This window comes from Oryzias latipes, chromosome 2 (assembly GCF_053564925.1).
Source record: "Oryzias latipes strain Hd-rR chromosome 2, Olatipes_Hd-rR_3.1".
Lineage (NCBI taxonomy): Eukaryota > Metazoa > Chordata > Actinopteri > Beloniformes > Adrianichthyidae > Oryzias > Oryzias latipes.
In genome coordinates, this window is record NC_136238.1 from 14,358,782 (window position 1) to 14,379,379 (window position 20,598).

At 44.1% G+C, this 20,598-nt stretch overlaps 3 protein-coding genes across 5 annotated transcripts; all 3 read right to left on the bottom strand.

Moving 5' to 3' along the window:
- Positions 1-1,246: 1,246 nt before the first annotated feature.
- mylz3 (myosin, light polypeptide 3, skeletal muscle) lies at positions 1,247-3,752 on the bottom strand. Its single transcript, XM_011483902.4, has 6 exons — positions 3,525-3,752; positions 3,264-3,291; positions 2,280-2,423; positions 2,025-2,195; positions 1,867-1,944; positions 1,247-1,784 (listed from the first exon to the last, which is right to left on the bottom strand). The coding sequence occupies exons 1-6, from the start codon at positions 3,525-3,527 to the stop codon at positions 1,756-1,758; spliced, it is 453 nt and encodes a 150-aa protein (XP_011482204.3). The 5' UTR covers positions 3,528-3,752; the 3' UTR covers positions 1,247-1,755.
- Positions 3,753-5,124: 1,372 nt separating this feature from the next.
- lancl1 (LanC antibiotic synthetase component C-like 1 (bacterial)) lies at positions 5,125-15,698 on the bottom strand. Of its 3 annotated transcripts, none has more exons than XM_011483889.3 (11): positions 15,475-15,698; positions 15,214-15,364; positions 15,027-15,144; positions 10,767-10,977; positions 10,538-10,685; positions 10,319-10,465; positions 10,055-10,237; positions 9,800-9,976; positions 8,933-9,005; positions 7,585-7,674; positions 5,125-6,179 (listed from the first exon to the last, which is right to left on the bottom strand). In XM_011483889.3, the coding sequence occupies exons 2-10, from the start codon at positions 15,298-15,300 to the stop codon at positions 7,598-7,600; spliced, it is 1,221 nt and encodes a 406-aa protein (XP_011482191.1). In that variant the 5' UTR covers positions 15,301-15,364; positions 15,475-15,698; the 3' UTR covers positions 5,125-6,179; positions 7,585-7,597. The 3 variants fall into 3 exon arrangements, with proteins under 3 accessions (XP_011482191.1, XP_011482200.1, XP_004066586.1); XM_011483898.3 differs by having other exon boundaries at positions 5,125-6,195; positions 15,475-15,696; XM_004066538.4 differs by having other exon boundaries at positions 5,125-7,674; positions 15,475-15,679.
- A 192-nt stretch (positions 15,699-15,890) lies between these two features.
- Positions 15,891-16,675, bottom strand: LOC144984517 (uncharacterized). Its single transcript, XM_078933250.1, has 2 exons — positions 16,430-16,675; positions 15,891-16,341 (listed from the first exon to the last, which is right to left on the bottom strand). The coding sequence occupies exons 1-2, from the start codon at positions 16,547-16,549 to the stop codon at positions 16,012-16,014; spliced, it is 450 nt and encodes a 149-aa protein (XP_078789376.1). The 5' UTR covers positions 16,550-16,675; the 3' UTR covers positions 15,891-16,011.
- Positions 16,676-20,598: the final 3,923 nt, after the last annotated feature.

Consider the following 20,598-nt stretch of genomic DNA (forward strand, 5'->3'; position numbering starts at 1 on the left):
AGTTTAAGTACTTGGGGTCAACAGTTCAGTGTGATGGGGATTGTGGAAAAGAGGTGAAGAGGCGAGTGCAGGCAGGTTGGAGCGGTTGGAGGAAAGTGTCAGGAGTGTTGTGTGACAGAAGAGTGCCAGCAAGACTCAAAGGAAAGGTGTACAAGACAGTGGTGAGACCAGCTCTGCTCTATGGGTTAGAGACGGTAGCAGTGAGACAGAGACAAGAGGCTGAGATGGAGGTAGCGGAGATGAAGATGTTGAGGTTCTCCTTAGGAGTGACCAGGTTAGACAGGATAAGGAACGAGTACATCAGAGGGACGGCTCACGTTGCCTGTGTTAGCGACAAAGTCAGAGTAGCCAGACTGAGATGGTTTGGACATGTTCAGAGGAGGGATAGTGGATATATTGGTAGAAGGATGTTGGAGATGGAGCTGCCTGGCCGGAGGGCAAGAGGACGGCCAAAGAGGAGATATATGGATGTCTTAACAGAGGACATGAAGTTGGCTAACGTTAGGGTAGAAGATGTTCATGATAGAGTGAGGTGGAAAAGGATGATTCGCTGTGGCGACCCCTGATGGGAAAAGCCGAAAGAGAAAGAAGAAGTGACGTATAGCTCTTCAGAACAGGGAAGTACCAACCAACTGAAAGTTGATCATAAAAGAGGAATTAATAAAAGCGGTTTTTGCTCGGCCAGAATTATTTGACACCAAGTCTTGCATATATCATAATAGAGCCGTGAAAGAAAAAGTCTGGAGTTAGATCCACAAGATTTGCAACCGACTTTGAGGACATGCGCTAGTATCGGCTAGCGACAGTCTAGTGTGAACGCTGTTTGCCAAAACCGCGTTCGAAAATGCTTGTTTAGCGAGTTCTTGAACACGTGTCACATTGTGTACGTAGCGTCACACTTTGATCTGGATTTATCCGTGCGTCAGTAGTTTGAGAAGTTTCATTGCCAGACATTAGTGGGTTATAGATGCTTACCTTGTATGGTGCGTGGGTATTTCTTGAGTAAAATACACATGTACGTGTTAATTCGACAGCACCAAATCTGGAACACCTGTGCTGGATTTTTGTTGTTGTTTACTTTTGAATTACGACTCCAACCTCCGCTCCAAAGAGCAGCTGCGGAATATCAAAGAGGTCGGTCAAAGGTAGATCTAATGTAGCCTGTTACGAACTTTTCAAAAAGTCCTCATGAAGTTTGCTCTCTGCAGGTGCATGTGGACAATGAAAGATCAAGGACGATCCCCGATGGGATGTACTTTGGAAAAGTTTATTCTGAAATGAGCAGAATGAAAATAAATACAACTTTTCAGGGGGTAGGGGAGGGGGACTTTTGGCGGTCTATCCACCACGGTCATCCAGCACCTTTGGCATTGCTGGGTCAGTGATGGTGGGACTGAATGAGGTGGCGGTGGGAAGGGAGGGATTTACCCTCACTTAATGAGCGGTCACCCCTTTTCCCCCGTTCCTCACCCCATATGACAAGTGGAGACACGCCCCAGTGTAGCGGGAGGGGGGGGTAGTAGAGGCCGAGTGAAATGGGGTCTTTAACACAGGCGGCGTCCTTGAGAGAGGAAGGTTTGACACGAAGAGGGAAGGAGAACAAAACAAACAACAAGATGGGTTTGCTTCAACATCCCTTGTACAAAGTCCTTGTCTTTCCTTAGTTGGTCTTTCAAACAGTGTCGATGTTCTGAACACCGTTGGGCTGTCTGTAGGCAAAGCTACAGCTTCACCAGCACTCCTGCTGCCGGCCTCTTACACAGACATGATGTGCTTGACGAAAGCTGCGGGAGGAGGGTTGAACAATAAGATTCCAGTTTCTACCGAAACAAACTGGAAAAAAAAGATAATGAGCTCGGCGCCTACCCTCATAGTGCACACTGCCGTTCTCGTCCTCCTGGCCGGCCATGAGGGCTTCGATCTCAGGCTCAGTCATCTTCTCTCCTGTGGACGCATGAGGATTGATGTCATGGTTCTCCGTTTTCGCGCGGCGTGCATGCCAAGCAAACTATATTTGGAATTACCCAAAGTGGACAGCACAATCCGCAGCTCAGCGCCCATCACTGTGCCGTTGCCCTCCTTGTCGAAGACGCGCAGACCCTCAACGTAGTCGTCGTAGGTACCCTTGGGAAGAGCGTCAACCTCCTTCAGCATGGGCAGGAAGGCGTCGAAGTTGAGCCTCTTGTTGGCCATGTCTAAAAATTAGGTGACACGCATTTTCTCACTTGGTGAAAATACATCCCACGCCACGCAAGTGGGATTTTAGCCCGAGTGCTCACCGTCGGCGGTTGGGTTGCCCAGGATTTTTGCAACGTCCTTGTTGGTGGGGTTCTGGCCCAGGGCGCGCATGATGTCGGCCACCTGGTTGAAGGCCACCTGGCTGTCACCAACTCTGTCAAAGAGACCAAAAGCCTCCTTGAAGTCTGGCCAGATAGGAAAGAGACAAGAAAGAAAATTGAGTTATAGGGTTGTGGTACAATGGAACGACAGTCCCGACTTGTTTGTTTAGGGATTGCGTTTCTGCCATGTTGTGTAAAGCTGCATTTGGAAAACCAAAGAAGCCAAACGCTTTCACAATTGTTCCCAGATTAACAGGCTTGACAGCTGAATCCAGGCAGATCAGAGGATGACCGGACCGCAACAGACGTCTATGAATCCCGCCAGGAGCTCAAAGTGACCCCTTTGGACAGATTAATGGGTGTCCTCAACAGCAGCAACAGCTGGGGCCTCAGCCCCCCCCCCACACACACACTCTTCTTCATGCCTGCTCATGTTTTCAGTTGCGGCAACATTGAATGAAACTGATACACTACGATGGGATGGGCGAGCTGAGGCCTTATAAAGACATGTTTTGGAGCGCAATAAACCGAAGAATGCTGACTCGTTGTTTATACCAGATGTTGCATTTCGTCAACTGATCGACTGTGTTTTTTATGTGATTTGTTTTGGATGTTTATAGAGGATTTCATCAGAGATGGTTTGGATTTTTCGGTTAAGCCAATGCCGTCAGTCCAGCTTCTTGGACTCTGACCTGAGCATTAACACCTCTAACTTAGAAGACCTTCGTAGTCCAAGAATAGACGACAACTGCACTCGGAGGTGAGAATTTCATCCCCCACCGTTTTGCTTCTTAATTTGGACAATAGCGCGGTTTGTCGGAAAATGTTGAAAGGAACAAGGCATTAATAAATCCGAGCTACGGGGCTTTTCTTTGATCTGCTTGAAGACCTTGGTGATGTCTGGAGGATTTCCTCTTCACTTACCCTCAATCTGGTCCGGTGTGAACTCGGTCTGTCACACGAAAACAGACACACAAAAAACAAACAGAACAAAGAGAAAACGGGTTTAACCAAAGGTCAACTTGGTCTTTTTTGTCAACACAAATGTGGTTCTAAACCATCTCCTCTTAAAAGCCTTCATACTTTTAGCACACATTTCAAGTCCACATCTTAGAATTAGGGTTTTGATAGTATCCAAATTAAAATTGGTCCAAGAAAAGCTCCAGAACACAACATTGTACACACCATGTTGGAGAGCGCGAGCTGGACGAGCGGAAAGAAAGGAGAAGAGAAGCTGAAGTCCCAAGACAGACTGGTCCTGAGCCATGGTCCAAGGCCCCTCTTATTTATTCCTGGCACGTGATGTCACGTATGCAAATGTGGCAGATCAGATGACGCTTTGGAACATCTTTAACTTTCTTAGGGAAAGAGGAGCTGTAGCACACGGAGAAGGCCTTTAGAAGGGGTCGGGGCTATTTTGGGAAAGCCGAGGAACTTTGCAGGGAACCCCTTGCAAATTTTGATGTACTTGGTGCATCTTTGTAAAAGAAAAGAAAAACAAAAAAACTCTCCAACCTGCCGGTTCTTTGTGGTTCTCGCTTTCAGGCGACACCCATGGTGGGGGGAAAAAAATGCAGAAAAGTCAGTCAGATGCTCAGCTGTAAACTTGAGACGGCTTTCCGGGGGAGGGGGGGGGGGTATTTTTAAACGGCGACGCTGCTCCTCCTCTTATGGGTAAATGACAGCAGGGCAAAAAGAGCTCGAAAAGCAAGACTGGAGAGAAGTAACTTTGCCTGGTGGTGAACTTGAGGACAGCAGCTCCCCAAATAATGTCCCATTTTTACAAAACTAAGACATTTTTTTGATCAGTAAAAACGTATCATTCTTTTAATAGGTATCAAAGAAATTCCAAAAAATAAATAAAATTCTTCATAATGAAGCAAAGCTTCTATAGGATTAGCCACATTCGATTGTAATTTTGTTGCATCTTTGATAAAAGAGCTACATTAGAACTGTCCATGGTGCTGATGGCAACCACAATGAAACCCTTGTACTCATGGTGCAAACGTGCAGACTGTATTATTTTCTAAACTTATGGATAAAAGGGTTTTATGGCAGAAGTTTAAAAATATATCCACTTTTTAATTGGAACTTGAACTAATCACTGTCGACTGGTTTCAACATGGCGGCGCCCGTATCAGGAAGCGATGGTGAGGGATTTGGCCTCATTTCACGAGAGCTGGAGGAAAGGCACTCTCTATGGGGGATGTCACACCTCGATTGGTCCATTGCTTTCACAGTCTACGGCCCATGGGCAAGGACGCCCAACCAGTGGCACCGGTGTTCGGCCGCGGAGCCACCATCAATCAGTGTGTGAATATGTGAATGGAACCTTGACCATAAAAGCGCTTTGGGTCTTCTAAGGAAGTATAGCGCTGTAATCATTAAAATGTTTTTGAGCTATTTTAACTTTCCCAGTGATCTTTTAACTATCATTTTGCCGTTTTCCGTCAAAGTAACCGAAATTCACCTCTGAGACCATTGGCGTGGAGCAACTCCGCCCCCCTTCCCTTTGCTGATGAAGTCTCTGTTTACATGGTCTCCTGCTAGCTTACAGCCCCTTAACCCACCCAACCTAATAAAAATGGCCTGGAATCTGATCCCCTTGTTTGCATCCAGAAATGGTTTTAAATCAAACATAAATGCAGAAAGCCTTCACTTCTTCTCAGAACCAACCCCTAGTGGTCAAACAATGAACTGCAAATATTTATTACGTTTGAATAGAAACGTCTGTGTTTTCTTTATTTGTAAACCGGGAACTGAATTGAACTCAAACACAAAGTACTCATGTTGAAGCCATTTTTTTTTTATTGTTAGAAGCAAAATGGTGGCCGTTCTGCTGTCGGACAACCAACGTGTTTACATCAGTCTCCACAAAGGATTTGGGAGACGGAAAAGCCGCTTCTTGACACCGGCATGAGACTGAAAACAGTATTTGTTACAACAATTAGCAAAAGTATGTCTATTTGCAAGAAAGGAATGACTTCTTTTCAGAACCAACCCCTAGTGGTCAAACAATGAACTGCAGTTTAATACACATTTGAAATAGGCATTTTACGTTTTTTTTTTCTTTGTTTTAAATCCAGACTTGCAGTTAATTTTAATACAATTTTCAACATTATGCTTCTCAAAATGTAATGTCTTGGAAAATAGTTTTAGAACAAGTTTAGGGTACACACACAAAAAATGCAGCAGTTCTAATTCAATTCATTCTGTGAGTCGCTTTCATCAGCGTTCTTTAAATAACTCATCAGAATCAGGATCTGACATTTAATCCACTGTTTTACTGTAGTTCCACTTTTAGTTTGTTCTCTTAAAGCCCACTGCAGACAGAAGCGAATATTTTTGCAGGTTTCAACATAATTTTTCAGTTTTTTGAAACTATTTACATCCTACAAACAGACATTTTTCTTCACTAAAATATAGTTATATTCATTCCTTTTTTCCCCTACACCGTGGTCTTCAAATTAATTTTAACCAGTCTCTTAAGTCAATCAATCTGCAATGAAATTCTAACGGTTCATAAATCATTTTTTAACACCACACAAAGCAAAAAAAAAAAGGGGTAAGGAATTAGGAACAGCTTGTTCACAGTAACAAGGGGTTAGTGTCAGACGGTCTAGCATGTCAACAGTTCAGAAACTTCTGTTTGAAATTTGTGCGAGCAGCGTGATCCAAAGTGGCGGTGGTGTCCAAGAGGCCGCTCCCCTGGACAGATGAGCTCTATTTTTACTCGCTCTCCTGCAGGGCGGTGTCCGGTTTCTTCTCTGGTACAGTAAGTATCCTCCTCAAGACCCCAGCTGGTGTATTGTGCCGATTCCTGGTCCTTCGACATGTTTCCTTATTTTAGAGCAGACTGGAATAGTTAAGCCAGCGGTCACAGTAGAGTCAGTGTGAACTAGTTGCTTCTAAAATACAATTTGGTTTCCAATTTCATATTGTTCAAAATACATCACAAAATAAGCTAGATTATCGATGACGTTTTAAAGAAATGAGCCGTTAAGGTCAAAGTTTCCTCTGTGCTGCAGATGTGGCAGCTCTCTGCTGCCCCCCTGAGGCTTTACAGTTGCTTGCTTCTTCATCCAACAAGCAACTTTAGAGTTTTGTTGCTTAAACCAGGGGTCGGCAACCTGCGGCTCCGGAGCCGCGTGTGGCTCTTTCGGCCCATCTCTGTGGTTTGGTAAAATAACTACTAAATTCTAAGCTTTCGTCCATTTTGTATCGCGCATCAAAACCGTAAAACCGCGCATCGGAGTGCATAACGCGTGGAGGGGGCGTGTCTGCGACTGTGAATGCGGACCAGAGACTATTATGGGATGGAAGGCTCTTCTAAAAAGACGGTACACATTGAATGAGAATTGAATCAAAGCCCCCTCATGCAGAACCTCTCCCGGTCTTCTGTCGACCAGCTGTTTTTTTTTGTAAGCAGGTTGGAACCAGGCGAGCTGCTAGTTCCGGGAGCGGCTCGCCTTTGTGGACGACTCATAAAAGTGATTTTAAAAAACTAACAGGCTGACTATTAGGACATTTTCTAAGTAAAGTTCTATGTGAATATCGACCCGCGTCGCCGCCACGACTCCCACCGGCGTGGTATTCCAACATTGTCCCGACCCAGGTAGGACAACGATGGAGAATTCTGAGAAGAAAAACTGGACGTTTCTTGGCACCTGGGCAGATTTGTTTGCTTTCAACGACTTTACCAGTATGAATAATATGTAACGAGGAATTAGAAACAGCAAAGTCACATATGTGGCAGAATAAACACGCAGCTTTTGCCCAAAGAGAAATGTTATTTGCCATCAAAAATCTAATGGAGAAGCAGATGAACTGCTGGTTAATTACGACACATCTGCTGATTTTGTGAGGCCTCTCGGGAAATAGTTTTTCCATCGGGTTCCATCAAATGACAGAGGATACAAAAAAAAGTGAGCATCTCTCCAGGAACTTTAAAAACGATTGAAATGATGGCGTTCACTGGAAACACCGGGTTTTCCAAAAGGGTGTTGCTGTGTCTTCATTTCTGTGGGAAACCGATCCAAATGGCTCGTGAGTGGTAACGGTTGCCGAGCCCCTGGCTTAAACGGTTAACTTGTTTGAGCTTTTCTGCAATTCAATATGAGGTTTACTCTGACAAAGCAGGACATCTAGTTTGTTGCGTAAAAGCGGGAAAAAAACCTAAACAGCACTGAGAACAATAATGTGTGTGAGTTTCATGCGGTGATGGTGGGTTTGGGGTCAGCACTACCTAAGGACACTTTCTACAGCTCAAACCCTGGGAACCTGGCTTTGAAAGGCTGCAGGATGTCAGCCAGGAAGTAGATGGTACCGGCCAATCCTGTAAACGAAAAACAGAATTAAAATTTGACTTCTTTTTTTAATTTTATTTTAGGTATTTGTCATTTATACCATATCAAAAGAAAAAATTTGTCCGCAGGTGTTAAGCTTTTTTTTGGATATAAATCTGAGGAATGAAAGAATTATTTCTAAAAATTGCTTTGACAGATGCTAAAATTAGCACGGGAATAGCAAGAAACGAAAAGGCAAAGGCAATACGGATCGAATAAACTAAAAACACAACCCTCTAAATCTTTGTTGTTTGTTTTCTAACACAAAAACTGTTTTGTATTGGTTTGTGATACAGAAATAACAAAAAATGATTTCGGAAATACAAAGCATCGGTACTAAATGCTAATTTCCTGGTTTCGAAATGTGCGTCTTCGAAGAGTCATCGTTTATTTTCAAATGTCTCGAAACATCAATAAAGTTGTTACCCATTCCTTCAAAAAAAAAAATGTTCAAACTCACAAAAACACCATAACAATTGTAAAAAAAAATGTTTTTAGTTCAAGTTAACAATACAAAGCTCAAAAGGAAGTAAAGAAATCTACACTTGGATGGAAAAGTGTTTTTTTAATTTATGGTTTTAGAAGGAAAACAAGAGTCAAGTTGAAGTCTTTGGTGTCAAAAGGCGCAGATCAAAGGATTTGTTTTATGTTGTCACTTTACTAAAAGTTAGTCTCTATAGGCAGAGACTAACTTAAAATAATTACCAAAAAAAAAAAAGCTCTTTTGATTGGTCAGCTTAACCCCCGTAATGAATGCTATAAACAAATCCGAGGTTACGGGTTTTTAACTTTGTGACATTCTTTCGACTAGCATAACTCTTCGAGCGTTAGCGTCGTTAAAGTGGATTCGGAAGAGCAGAACGGCGGCCTCGGGCTGTTATGCACCGCTGTGCAGCAGTTCACGCAATTGACCTAAATCTGCCAACTATCGCAGAAAAAAAAGCCGCATTTAGCACTTGGCTAACGTCACGTGTTGTATTACGGTGCGTCAGAATCAGCGTATTCATGTTGATCGTGTAAACGACCAAATAACCACAGTATTTCAAACGGCGTTTGTTATTTTGGGTTAAGGAAAGTAATGGTTTACCTTAAAAGGAAACTGCAAAATTGTTCACAACAAAGACGTTGGCCTTAAACATTATTTCGTTTACAAATCATGTATTTTTTCTTAAATCGAAAATTGTAAGAACTCTATAAACAAAGACCAAATAAGAAGTTCAAATTCAGCAGAAGTTTTTTCTTTGTTACCTTCAAAGAGGGAAAAGGGCGTGTCTGGCGTTCGACATCCATGCTTGCCGTAGTTCATGCACCAGTCAGCGAACTGCAAAAAGCTCAAAGTTAGAGTCAACTCTGCAACACAAAAACACGATTCTTCAAGATCCACATCTGTGTGACAAGCAACACAGACATTCTGAACAAGCGCTGCCCCCTGGAGGACACACAGACCGCTACAGCCTGTTGTCCATCAACATTAGAGTCCGTGCAAGTCACATGACCGCCGCCTGCTGAGTTGTTTTAAAAAAAATAAAGCAGGCGAATAGTCCAGCTGTGCCACATCTGTTCCAGCTTCAAGACGCCTCATCCATTTAACCCTTGTGCTATCTTGTGGTGTCATCAGATGGTTTCCCAAAAAAAGGGACCATCAAGGGGCTTTCTGGGAAAACAGTGAGAAACTGGTTTTGGTGGCTTTGGGTTCTAACTCTTACCTAGGCTTTGTCTGAATTCCATCACTACTTATTGCACCCTGTACTCTATTTACCATTTTTTCAAGCTGTCTGAATCTACAATTCCACAATCCAGCGTCCTACAAATGTCCCAGAAGTCTCTGCAAACATGCAGCCTGTATCAATGCTCACTAGACTGGTGAATATAGACCACAGTGCATTGTGTTTTAGCAAAATTATATCTTTTAAATAAATTATCCAAGTTTTCATGATCAGCACACAGTACATTCATCAATACTTTTCATAAAATCTTCACATTTATTCTTTTTTTTTTTTACTTTGACATCTAGATGACGTCATATTTGGCGTTTAAAAATATGTCAAAGAGCGCCTTATTAAGGCATCGCTCCAGTTTGAAAGGGTTAACTACATGGCTGCTGTGTGATCTCACCATGCAGGCCCTAAAAAGGTGTTTGGGGTCCTGGGTTTGTCGGTAGAGGGCGAGGAAGGCGTAGGCGTTGCCCGCCGCCCCGTGACACAGCCCGTAGCCTTTCTTCAGCAAGCCCCATTTCCACACCACCTCCCCACACTGCAGGGCCTCCTCCAGGTACTGAGGCACCCCAAACGCCTGCAACAAGAGGCAATGGCTTTACGCCACCGCCAAGACAGGGCTGGGGCTCCTCCTATTGCGCCTCCTGGTGTTGACCTTGTGTGCCTGCAGCAGCATGTAGATCACTCCTGGGGAACCGTGGCACCAGTGCACTAGCAGGTCCCGCTCGTCCCCGATGCACGGGGGGTAGTTCCCTGAGGGGAGCTTGAGGCGGCACACGTGGTCCACGCTGGGTTTCACCAGGCGGTGCACGTGCTCCACGGCGGGGACGAAGCCGGGCTGTGGGGGACGGTAAAACCGAAGGCTGCATTGAACCACTTCTTCGACAAATACGACAGCAACCCCCCCACACCGAAATACCTGCATGAGGAAGTAATAAATGCCGGCCAGACCGTGCGCAGCCCCCACGTACTGCTCCTGGTACCACTCAAACATAAGGGGGCTCTGGTTCTGAACCCGGAACTTCCTGCTTAGGAGCTCCCCTGATGCGAGGACGGTCTCGCTGATCTGAAAGGGGGGAAAATGACACCTTAAGACCCAAAGGTTCTCCAACTTTCCACCGCTCAGGCCAAGTCTCACCTGCTGGATGAACTGCCCTGGGATCCTGTCTCCCCCGAGCTGCTGGTTGACAAAGACGAGAGAGTAGAGGTAGCCCACCCGCCCGTAAAGCAGCTCGTCCGGCAGGCCGCTGGAGCCATCCACCACCACCTTATGGTACTGCGCGAGCCTGCGGAACAAAACCAAAAAACACACTTCAGCCGACTGACACTGCTTCGGACGGGAGCCTTTCAGACGCCACCAAACCCACCGGCTGATGCAGTCGCTGGCCTCCTGCGCCCTCTGCATGCGGCTGTAAACCACTGCAGCCACAGCCAGTGGCCCCGCATCCCCGCACAGGAAGGTGACATCATGGCGCCGGGTCAAACACTGGAGGCTGCGGCTGACGTAGTCCAGCGCTTTATGGAGGAAGGACTCTTCTTTAAAGACGTCATGGAGGTGCAGGTAGAGCAGAGCGATGCCTGGAAAGGACAGTGTTACAAATAGATAAATCAATAAAATACTCTCGAGTCTCTGTTTGTATTTTAAACATCAAGATGACCTCATTTTATTTAAAAGTAACTCTATAAAACGCACATGTGATTTTTTCTTTTGTTCCTTCAAAGTCCCATTTTCACTCCATTTCTATCCCTTTCAACCATAAAGTCAATGTCTGTGTCAAAGTGGTTGCCATAGAAACAGGGTCTCAGGCCAACTTGGCCCAGTAACTGCTACTGACCACGTCTGGCTCCAACATGGTGACGTCCATGTCGCGAAAAAAACGAGCCGTTTTCTATGGGTGACGTCGCACTCAGTCCAGTTCTCACATACAGTCAATGGAGATAAGACTTTTGTTTATGGGGTAAATGAAAAAGCAAACCAAAAAATATCTGCCAAAACTTTATAAAATAAAGCAACTGTAAAATATAGCCTACACTATATTACCAAAAGTATTCGCCCACCCATCCAAATGATCAGAATCGGGTGTCCTAATTGCTTGGCCTGGCCACAGATGTATAAAAGAAAACACTCCGGCATGCACATTTGTGAAAGAATGGGCCGCTCTCGGGAGCTCAGTGAACTGTGATAGGACGCCGCCTGTGCAACAAATCCAGTACTGAAATGTCCTCGCTCCTAAATCTTCCACTGTTAACTGTCGGCTCTATCATACAGTGGGGCAAAAAAGTATTCAGACAGCCGCCAACAGTGGAAGTTCTCTCACTTAAAAAGATTGGAGAGGCCTGTAAGTTTCATCATAGGTAGACCTCAACCATCAGAGAAAAAAAAAATCCAGAAAGTCACATTGTCTAATTTTTAAAAGAATTTATTTGTGAATTATGGTGGAAAAGAAGTATTTGGTCACTTAAAAACAAGCAAGATTTCTGGCTGGTTATCTACATAAAATACACCCGTCCACAACCTCAAACAGTCACACTCCAAACTCCACTATGGCCAAGACCAAAGAGCTGTCTTAGGACACCAGAAACAAAATTGTTGACCTGCATCTGGCCTGGGAAGACTGAATGTGCAATCGGTAAGCAACTTGGCATGCAGAAGTCAACGGTTGGAGCAATTATTAAGAAATGGAGGATCACAAGACCATTGATGATCTCCCTTCATCTGGGGCTCCCCGCAAGATCTCCCCCCGTGGGGTCAGAATGATCACAAGAACGGTGAGCAAAAATCCCCGAACCACACGGGACTCAAACCCTGCAGTGCCAGACGGTTACACTTGCACATTTACTGCTAAAACAAGTAAATGTACAGTAAACCCTTGTTTTTCGCGGGGTTACGTTCCAAAAAGAACCCGTGATAGGCAAAATCCGTAAAGTAGAAACCTCTATTTTTTTCTCACAATTAATATACAATTAAATACTCTATTAAACATTGAAAAGAAAGAACAGACCATTTTACCGGGTCAAGCATTTGTTTCACAAATAAAAGTACTTTACAAACGTTTTTTTACAACAAATAACTTCTGTACTGTACTGTCAAATAAATATTTTAATCATTGATGTGAACAAAAGGCTTCAAATTGCAGAGATTAGCCCCGCCCACCGCGACCCGAGTAATTGGATTAAACGGGAGAAAATTTAAAATGATTATGAAAAAAATACAAAGTACAGTCAGACAAATAGTGATTCAGGTTTATTCACTGATCTTTAGACTGAGCCGCTGCATCCTGACTCCGCTCAGCAGTGTTTTCTTCTTTTGAAGCCCGCGGTGCAGCTGTGTTTGTTCGGGAGAAGAACATAGTGATTGGCAGTTGTTGTCGCTCTTTTTTCTATGGTTTAAGAGAAACTCGAAATTGCAAGATAATTTGCATGTACGTAATGTAAATTTGGCAAGCTGTTTAACGTACGTGTACATATTAAACTGAAACATTATTGACGCACAGGTAGAGAAGAAGCGGAGTGACTTTTTAGCCAATCAGAATGCAGAACACAATGCACGATGCAAATCTGTGAAGTAGCGAAACCGTGAAAAGTAAACCGCGTTATAGCAAGGGATCACTGTACAGTAAATGTGCAAGTGTAACCGGATCCCTTCTGCGTTGTGTTTAAGGGAGTCAAAAGATGTCGGGACACAACAGCATCTTTGGAGACCACCTCCGTTTATTGCGGATCTCTCCCGCTGGACGATAAAACAGAAAGGGGAGGGGGAAAGCAAGCGCCAAACTCTTAAAGGGAAAACCAGCGAAGAAGAACACATTAACGAGGGGCTCCCAACCCAACACTGAATACAGAGGGGAAAGAAACTTAGGGACGGCCAATATTTATCTTGTCCCGTTACACAGGCCCGTCTAAAGTTAGCTAGAGAGCAGTTGGATAAACCGGAAGAGGATTGGGAGAATGTCCTATGGTCAGATGAAACCAAAATAGAACTTTTAGTAAGAACTCTACTCATCATGTTTGGAGGAGAAAGAATACTAAGCTGCATCCAAAGAACACCGTATCTACTGTAAAGCATGGGGGTGGAAACATCATGCTTTGGGGCTGTTTTTTAGCAAAGAGGTGACTGATTCGTGTAAAGGAAAGAAGGAATGTGGCCATGTATCGTCAGATTATGAGAGAAAACCTCCTTCAATCACTAATATGACACATGGCTGGGTCTTTCAGCATGACAACGATCCCAAACACGCTGTCTGGGTAATGAAGGAGTGGCTTCTTAAGAAGCATTTCAAGATCCTGGTGTGGCCTAGCCAGTCTCCAGATCTTAACCCCATATTGAAAGTCTGTGTTGCCCAGCAACAGCCCCAAAACATCATTGCTCTAGAGGAGATCTGCATGGAGGAATGGGCCAAAATACCAGTAAAAGTTTTTGAAAACCTTGTGATGACTTACAGAAAAGGTTTATTTGCTGTCTTTGCCAACAAATAGGTATATAACTAAGTATTGAGTTTAACTTTTGTTATTGACCAAATTATTATTTTCCACCACAATTTACTAATCAGTTCTTTAAAAAAAAAAATCAGACAATAGGATTTTTTTAGTTTTTTTCTCATAGTTAAGGTATACCTATGATGAAAATTACAGGCCTCTGTCATCTTTTTAAGTGGGACAACTTGCTCAATTGGTGGCTGACTAAATACTTTTTCCCCACTAACATCAGACTAAAGTAAGAAAACTTCCCGGTGAGTGCCCTGTCACCTAATTATAACCGTCAACCTAAAATAAGCTATGTCCTGGGTTGGGTTTTATCAAATATTTTGATAGTTCAGCTTAAAACTATGAATATATTAAAAGCAAACACGTCGCCGTAAATGAGAAATTGTTCTCAATTGACTTAAATAAAAAAGGTTCAACGGCAAACGTGCAGGACTGGCACATTGGAAATGACAGAGGAAAACTGAAAAAAGACATGTAGAACCACAGGTGGTGTAGCTTAGACACAAGCTTTAAGGCCCTTAAAAGGGACCCCAGTGACAAGTAGGCCAACAGGTGGGCTGTGGGCACTATAATGCCTGGTTCCACGAGAGCTGTGGGGGGGACAACGGAATTTGGGAGCAAGACTGTTCCATTTTAGCGGTTGTTCAGTTTTTATAAGCCTAGCAATATGCACACAATTTGGCCTATATTATCTGGTTGTTGCTATAGCAATGGACCTATAATTGGCCCATTTTTCTTACATTTAATTGTAATTCTCTATGATTTTGCTCTTAAAAGTGAACATGACTGTTTCACTTTTGTAGGTTGAGTGGCTCATTTAAGCTGAAATGCAAGACAGATGATATCAATAAAGTTTGTTTAAAAACGACACAGCTGATATCAATAAAGTTTGTTTAAAAACGACACAGCTGAGATCAATAAAGTTTGTTTAAAAACGACACAGCTGATATCAATAAAGTTTGTTTAAAAAACAGATTGTTTTAACTGTAATAATTTATCCCATCGATTAAAAAAACATTAATTATTAATATTAGGAACACAAATGCCATAATTCGTTTTATTCCCTCAGTTTTCAAAGCGATTAACCAAAGAGTGGTCTAATTTAGTTGATGTCCACCATAATCGAACAATAGTTCTCTCACCTGCCCAGCCGGTGTAAACAGTAGCGTCTCCTGGGTCAGCACGCCTCAGCCCGTTCTCCAGGACAGCCAGAAGCTCGCTGATCTTGCTGCTCAGCCGCTGAGCAAACTCCGCCGTGATCTAAAGGCAAGGAAAAGAACTCAAAAGGCACCGAAATGGACACGTTACGATGCTCCACGCGCTCCTTACCCTTCCATGGGAGTCGAAGAAGGCCTGCGCGCACGCGGGGTTCCCGTCATAGTCGTGATAAGGGTTTCTCAAAGCTCTGGCGTCCATTTTGTCGAAATTATATTTCACAGTCTTTTTAGGACTGTGCTTCTTAAAAGGAGGAAGAGGAAACCTAATGTGCAGGGAAAGAAGAAAAGAGGAAAATAAATGACGACGCATTTATTTGAAACAACAAAGCGACACGCCCACACACACAAACAAATACGGCTCGGTAACACTTACTAGTCGCGAAACTTCTTTGCTAAATGAAAAATTGAGGATTTGGAATGAAAAGAAATTTGAAATATACAAAAAAGGCAGGAAAATTAGGTAAAAAGTGGCTACTTGTGTCCATGTGCAGTTAATGCTAGAAGTGGTGCAGCAGATCTGTTGGTCAATCTTCTTCGAGTCTATTTTGCTCCGACGTCACGTGACTCACTTCCGCCATCTGCTGGAGCGGAAGAGGAACAACATTGGAAAAGAAGATCAGATTAAAAAAATGTTAACAAGACACTTGATGAAACAAAACTATGGAAGCGTTTCTGTAGCATAGTTAAAAATAAAAGTCAATAGTTGACTGTTTTTTTTTTTCATTTTCGAAATGAAGCTGCATTCATTGACTCAAAACTAAAATGAAAAAGCAATCCGCCAAACCGCTTTTTCTTCTTCTTCTTCAACACTGCTCATTCTGTCACTTGCCCCCCGGCCAGTCTTGGATGCAGCTAAGGTGCTGTGTGCTCCAGATCTCCTCTCTATATATATCTATACGGAGAGCATCCATCAACGGGATGTCCAGGGTGTCACGTCCTGTCGGGCCACTGAAGGCGTCCAGAAGGTTTTGGATGAAGAGTGCTGTCTCCTCCATTCCTCTTTGGAAACCCTCTGGATCACGTCCGCATCCAGCAGGCAGACCATTTTGTGCTTCCCCTCCAGCTCGGAGCGCTTAGCCTGAGTCAGACGGTGGGCGTCTCCGGAGTCCACCTTGAAGATGCAGTGAGACAGCTGCCTCATGAAGGTGGGATAGAGCTGGTGGCTCTCAGTAGTGACACCTGACTCAAAGCATCGCATCAGGTGCCAGATGTCAAGTCGAACCACCAGGTTCCCCCACTCCTACAAGACAAACGTCAAGAGACCTTAAGGACGGAACTGTGTTCAACATGTCAGCTGTAATGAAAACATGATGAATCTGAGTTTGTACCGAAAACAAGGCAGATGTCCTGCACACGCCGTCTCTACTGCAACAGTAGCGGTCCACATAGATGAGCTGGGGGGGAGGAACCTTGGCAAGTCGATACCGCGTCATATGTCCGGTCGCCATCCTGGACAGAGCCCTCAGAGCAGGTAAGGACGCTCGAAGACCTGACCATGCTCGTTACCAACGTTGGTATTCCAGCCGGCCGAGTCAGAGGCAGCTCCTGCCAGCTCCTTGTCACCTGAACAGAGATGTTTTTTTAAGAACAGACTCAGACTGCTGTTTGAGAATCCCCAGGAGAAAAATATTCCCAAACCTGATTCAAAGAGGTTCATTGTGTCTATAAATTATACTGCATACTTAAATTATTTTTTATCAGACACTGGTTTGTTAGTTTTTTATAAAACGTACCGACATGTTTCGGTGGAATACCTTCCGCCTTCGTCAGGGTCGTCATCAGGTGGTGGTGTGTGACGTCTTTTAAAACAGATGATTGTGACTGAGGTGGAGTCACCGGTCAAACTTTGACAAGTGACTCCATCCCTTGATGTCCGTTTTTTGCTGGAGGATGTTGCTCCAGGTGTGGGAGAGCCCATTTTCGGGGAATCCATTTTTGGGATGGATCCAAAGGTTGACGTGATCCTGGCCTTGTACTCCTCCAGTTGCATCAGGACGTTGTAGCCGTACAGCCTCAGCAGCCAGACGGGTGACGGAAGAGGGGGCAAAGGTGGAGGTGGTGGACACTGCCCTCTCGTGTTGCTCAAGGCCAGGAACCGTTCGCAGACGCCAAGCTAGTGGATCGCTCTCTGCATCCAGGAGTGCTGCTCCCGCAGGGTGTTGTACAGCCGGTTGGCACTGTTGCCCAATGTGTGAGACCTGAGCTGTGCAATCACTCTTTGGTCACAGGACAGCCTGCATCAACATAATCACAAGATGCCAACATGTAGACAAAGTTTCACACACAAACTAAACTAGCTCAATGTTGCCTCTTGCTTGTACGTGAGTACAGCGGGAAACTGACAGCTGTAGAAGGAGCCAGCTGCCTTATGATACCCTGTGACCACCCCCTGACCATCTTCTTACACTGACGGCACTCCAGGTACTCCGTGGCCATGAGGTACCAGCCGTCGATGTCCAGGACCCTCTGGATAGTCCTGTACAGCCCAGCCTTCGTCAGAGACCTGCCACAGAAAAGCTGGGGACATGTTAGCTGAAGACCCCGGACCCTGTGAGGCATCCACAGGAACAGCCGACACGTGGAGAAAAGGTCAGGGGATGCGGGAGGTTGTTTGTAGATTGGGTGGGGTTGGGGAGGGTTCCACCACAGATTCAGCTCAGTGGTGAGCTTAGACCTCCCCGTGCTGTCTCTGGTGAACAACACCCACCCGATCCACTGCTGCTGCTCTGCAGTGGGAGCTGCCCACCAGGACTCAGGCAGCTGCTGAAGAGACAACATGAAGCAGCTTTCCTTTATGACTGCTGTTAGCGCCACAGAGACACAAAAGCTGCAGCATCACCTCAGCATTGCCAGCAGATGAAAGTGGAGGGAGAACAACTGGAGCTGGCTGCTCCTCAATCCCAGCCACAGGGAGAACCGTCTCCATTTGGCCGCTTAGCCCAGCAGATACGCCACCGTCAGGGGAAGGAGGTGGAGCATCAGGAACAAAACCTGTACTTGTGAGGCTGAAACAAAAAACAGATTTTGAATTTAAAAAAAAGAAACAAATCAAATAAGTGACTCAGACGTGCTCAGCTAACTAAAGACGAATTGGTGAAGTTGTAATGCAGAACCCAGAAGAGGTTAATTATATAAAAAGTTCACATTTGGCACTTAATGAAAGATAGATGCTGAAAGCAGAAGAAAGGACTGCAACAGGAGAGAGGGTTGGTGTTGAGCTGCAGATCAAAAGTTCTGCTTATTTTTAAAGTTTCCCTTCATTATTTCTGATTTCTGAATTTGTTTTTTGCTGTTTTTCCTGCATTCACAGAGGAACTAAACTACAGTCACTTCATTGTTTTCTCATTTTTACAGTCACGTTATTTTTTTCTACTATGTATAGTTTGTTTATTTGCTTTATTGTGTTAATTGAAGTTGTTTCCCCGTTTAGATCAGAGTTGAAGAGAAACAGAATTTCAATTTGTATGTGGAAACATTGTAGAGATTGACAATAAAGTTAGTTTGACTATGACTTCACAGAAAATCCTGCTTTTGAACTTTTTACGTTCAGGGTTTAACATTTAACAGGAGTTATTCCATCTCAGTAGCCTTGTGGTTAGAGTGTCCACCCTGTAACTGGAAGGTTGTGGGTTGGAAACCAGGCCGAGTCATAGCAAAGACTTTTAAAACTCAGCACTCAGCATTAATGGGTTGGATTAGGGATTTGAACCACCAACTGGTTCCTTAGCGCGGCTGTGTCTGCCGCCCACATGGTAGCGGGACTTTATCTTATCTTTTTATCTTTAGTTTCCTTCTCTTGTTATGGCGTCAATTGGCCACCAGATGTCACTGTTTCTTGAACTGAAGCCACAAAGTTTCCTTTTGTTGTCACTCACTAGTTCTCTAGTAAAGCAGCATTAATGGGATTCAAAGTCATAAGAACATTTGTAAAACTTACTATTTAATAAGTATTTTTATGGAAAATTCAACATAAAGCAATGATTTCTAAAGTAATAAACCTTTTTTTCAGTATGTATTTTCTAAAGAGGGCGTGGTCTTAACCAATGATGCCTGTGATTTTTATGCTCATGATTTCTTTCCCGCCTCACACAGTTGAGCCTCCAAAGTGACAGTGAAATGAATTCATGATTCAAAAGTTTTTTATGAAACACAAAGATGGAAAAAATTCTTGAAAGTCTCATTCATTTTGAGGTTTTTATAAATATTTGTGTGAAGTTTGTTTTAGTCTTCAGCTGCTTCAAAAACACACAGAAGTCCAAAAACTGAAATGTTCATTTAGTGCAGCAAAGTATTTACAGAAACAAACTTTTCATCCTCTCAACAACGCTCACGTGTGAGGAAGAGGAGAACTCTTCAGCTCTCTTTCTCTCTGGCTGAACAAGCTTTGTGCATGGTTGGGGCATTTGATGCCGGCTGTGGAGCAGCGTCCCAACTGGGGAAGTGCTTCCATCAGAGGCTGGACCCTCTCGGGCCGGACTCCTCCGTTCTGAGGCAGCAGCGTGTCTGAGCTCACAGAGCCGTTTCAAAGATGACCAGGTGACGTCTCTGCGTGTCCGTTAGCCGGCGCGGTGGGACGTTGGCTGCTGTTGAAAGCCTGCAGGAGGAAAGGCCCGGTTTGGTTCTGCCAGAACTTTGCTGGATCCTCTGAGGTGTCTCCTGTGGAACTGACCTGTATGGCTGCTTCATGTAAAGCTGCAGCTTCCTGTTTGCCCGTCTGCTGAACCATCTTGAAGAAGATGCTGTCTGGATCCTGCAGCAGCACCAAGGGTTCTGCAAAGGCCCGGATCCGATCCAGAACCTGCAACAGACACCAGCATCCAACTGAATAATAACATTCTTTTTTTTGAAGGCTTCAGTCTTTTATTTCTCTCAATAAACTTCTTTGTATTAAATATTTTATTTCTGCTCAAATGAACCAATAAAAGTATGAAATAAAGGTTGAAACATCTTCACTGATGAACCTTTTCCTGCTTTTCTGGATCAGAGAAGCAGGAAGGAAAAACTGACAAGCAGGAGAGCTGGCGCAGACATGAGGGCTCAGTGGAAAACAACCAGACCATCAAAGCTAAAGGTTTAGGGTTCAAATCCCTCTGAAGCTCTTTGTAAATGATCTAATAGTTTTTCCACAATGTGGAACGTCTTCACCTCATAAGAACAACAAGCTGCTGATCTAGTCTAGGTAAAATAGCACAGAGGTAAAGAGCAGGTTACTGAAGAGTAGATGAAATAAAGGTTGAAACATCTTCACTGATGAACTTTTTTCCTGCTTTTCTGGAACAGAGAAGCAAGAAGGAGAAACTGATGAAGATCTTTAGAATTTCAATCCAGTTTGGTGAAGAGGAGGATGTTGATCTAATGATTGTCTCCATCAGACCTTCATCTTCCTCACATCATCCTCACCTGCAGCAAACATCTGATGACATTTCTGGTTTGTTTTGTGTCTTCATGGTGGATCAGAGAGCTTCAGTCAGTGGTTGGGATTTGAACCTGCGCTCTG